This window comes from Solanum dulcamara, chromosome 7, assembly GCF_947179165.1.
Source record: "Solanum dulcamara chromosome 7, daSolDulc1.2, whole genome shotgun sequence".
Taxonomy (NCBI): Eukaryota; Viridiplantae; Streptophyta; class Magnoliopsida; order Solanales; family Solanaceae; genus Solanum; species Solanum dulcamara.
This window is the reverse complement of record NC_077243.1, coordinates 71,201,562-71,204,403: the sequence shown is the minus strand read 5'-3', so window position 1 is coordinate 71,204,403 and position 2,842 is coordinate 71,201,562. Positions and strand designations below refer to the sequence as shown.

At 31.9% G+C, this 2,842-nt stretch overlaps 1 protein-coding gene across 1 annotated transcript; it reads left to right on the top strand.

The window, feature by feature from the left end:
• Positions 1-722: 722 nt before the first annotated feature.
• On the top strand, positions 723-2,255 carry LOC129895781 (uncharacterized). Its single transcript, XM_055971545.1, has 2 exons — positions 723-1,119; positions 1,503-2,255. Exons 1-2 carry the CDS (start codon positions 839-841, stop codon positions 2,026-2,028), a joined length of 807 nt encoding a protein of 268 aa, XP_055827520.1. The 5' UTR covers positions 723-838; the 3' UTR covers positions 2,029-2,255.
• Positions 2,256-2,842: the final 587 nt, after the last annotated feature.

Sequence of the window (2,842 nt, the reverse complement as noted above, 5' to 3'; positions counted from 1 at the left end):
CATTCAAAATTTTAAAAAAGATCCCTCCAAATTTAAAATCTCATCCAAATCCATGCAATTTTATATGATACTATTTTTTTAAAAAATAGATCGTTCAATAATAAAAAGTAATTTAACTTTCTCTTTTTATTTTTAGTTGGCTATAATAATATCATGTTACGTTTAAAATAACAAGTTCTATATGATTACTTTTAGAATGTGTCACAGTTTTCTTTAACTTTATTTTCGATACCAACAAGGATTGTGGTGGAATGATGTATAATCATTCATCTTTAACCAGAGGTCTCGAGTTTGAATCCTCCTAAGTACGTCGCCTTTGAAATTAGGGAGCACTTTACCTCCAAATATAAGACATTCCACTGTCAATTGCGAATACCGAATATTGGTTGAAAATCAAAAAACAAATTCTATTTCGAGTCTAACACCACAAGTGAAAGTACATTATACATACATAGTATGGTTGAAATTTCAGATAAAGCTCTTTTTGTACCTTTTATTTAGGAGAATTCAGAATTTTGGGAATTTGAAATAAAAATGCAGTGTTTGCAATTTGAACATTAAAGCTCAAGGTGAATTTTGAACCACTAAGCCAACCTCTAGTCTTGTATTCAAGAAATTCAAAAAAAAAAAAAAAACTCACACACATATATATATTGATATACTAAATAAATATTTTATATTTACAATAGTATAATTATTTGTCAAGGATATTTAGGTGAACACTCTCGGCTCTTTCTAGGTCCGCCCCTGCTTCTCTAATTTATAATTATATTTATAGGTGGCCAAAATCTCTACTTGTTTCGATAGAAAAAAAAGAAGGAAGAACTTTGCGGACAAAATGTGGTTGAACTCTAATTCTATTGATAATGAAGAGATAGCTCTTCTCAAAGAAGAGGAAGAAGAAACATTATCACTTGGTGATATGCCTAACAATAATGAAGAGAACCAAACAACAAAGAAATTTCCTCTTGGAACTGAAAGTGTAACAACACAAGATCAAGAGTTTGATTTCTTCCAAGGCCAAATTTTACCTCTAAGTGATTGCCATGACATCGGCATAACGGGCGGAGCTACATGCAAGAAAACGAGTTTAACTGACTACTCTTCCTTGCAAATAAGGTAATACATATGTGTGTATATACATATATTATTGATTTTTTTAATGTAACTTCTAATAAACGTTCGAATAGTATTTCATTGAAATTTAAAGTAGTAATAAGTATTTGAACTTGAGTTTGACCAAAAAAAAAAGTATTTGTAGATTGAAGTTATTTTGTACCTGAATTTCACTTGGGAAGAATGTTACTTACAAGTTTTGTTAGTGAAAATCATTACTTATTTCATCAGTATGCAATTATTTGCAAAATTATGAAATACTGGTCAAACAGAAAAATGTGATTTGAAAATTGCTTTAGATCGCAGTTTGAATTTCAAGTGATCATTAATTTATTTTTTTGAGTAAATTTATTATTAGAATTTCTGACTTCGTTACTGATTGTCAGGATAGGGTCCATGGAACATTGTCACCATCCAATTGGGATTAAAAATTCAAGTATTAATTCTTCCACTACAAATTCTCGATGTTCCTCGTACGAGCCTCAGATTCGAAACCAATTTCATTCCCAACCAAGTCCGACACCCCAGATTCGATTTTCAAAGATTACAAACATCAATAGTTGCAATCGAAAATCGACTATGTGGAGCCTTTTTCGTGTTGGGCTAGTGATAACGCCAGAAATTGCATTACAAGATCTTAAAATTAGACGCAACAAGAATTCCAACATTAGCCAAAATAATAACAGCAATAGTAGCAGCAATGACAATAGAATGAGGTCTATTCAAAGGAAAAGGGCATTTCTGGGAAGCTGCAAATGTTCTGTTGAAACAGTTCCGTCAAAACTTGTTACCATAAACAGAGGCAGCACCAATCGTAAAAGGGTAGAACAGCCAGGTGCACAAAGCATTCTATGTATACCAATTGTAAATATCACGTCATCAACATTTGAAGGGTCAAAGGCAGAAACATAAACATTCAAAAATTATAGTTTCTTCTTGGGTTTCCCACCTCCTGATGTTTTGATATCTGCTTTGAGCCTCGGCTAATTCAAAGTCAGGCTATTTAGTACTCATCAAAAGAAAAAATCTTTCTACAAGAATCTGTTTCATTCTAAAGTTCGAACATATCACACTGATTATGGGTCAAAAACAGTGCCACACATGCTTGAACTTGGTTTAATTTCAAGTACTACTACTATTCTCTTCCTTGATGTAACATATTGTAATAATTATTTTTACATACTTTTCTTTTTGTAAGAAGGGTTAAGTTTACTCTTACTTTCGAATATTATTTAAATCTAACCTTTATTATCTTATCGTGTCAAAATTATCCCTCCTATTAACAAAGTAATAAAAAAGTACCCCGATTTTCAACAGTGCTATACCATGACTATTAAAATCTCATATGACCTGACTTTAGGTGAGTTGTAGATTTCACGTGTCATGCCACCTTATCACCCACTTCTCCTTCCATTTCCTCTTATAAGTAGGAAATTTGTCCGCACTAGGGAAGAAAAGGTTATAAACGGGAATGATAGAACTTATTTACTATTTATTTGTTTATTATTTTGATAAAATAAACAGGATTGATAATTTGATAAACGAAAAAAGCTCCTTGGATGGATTGAGCAGAACTCCCACAGATTTCAACAAAAGAATATGGAAAATGGATCCACAATTAAAGATATATGATCTTACAAATATATAATGTAGGACAAAGGCAGTGAGTGTAAACGGAAGAGTCATCTGATCAGATGGAGTCTACATCGTACGTAGAGCGTCCAAG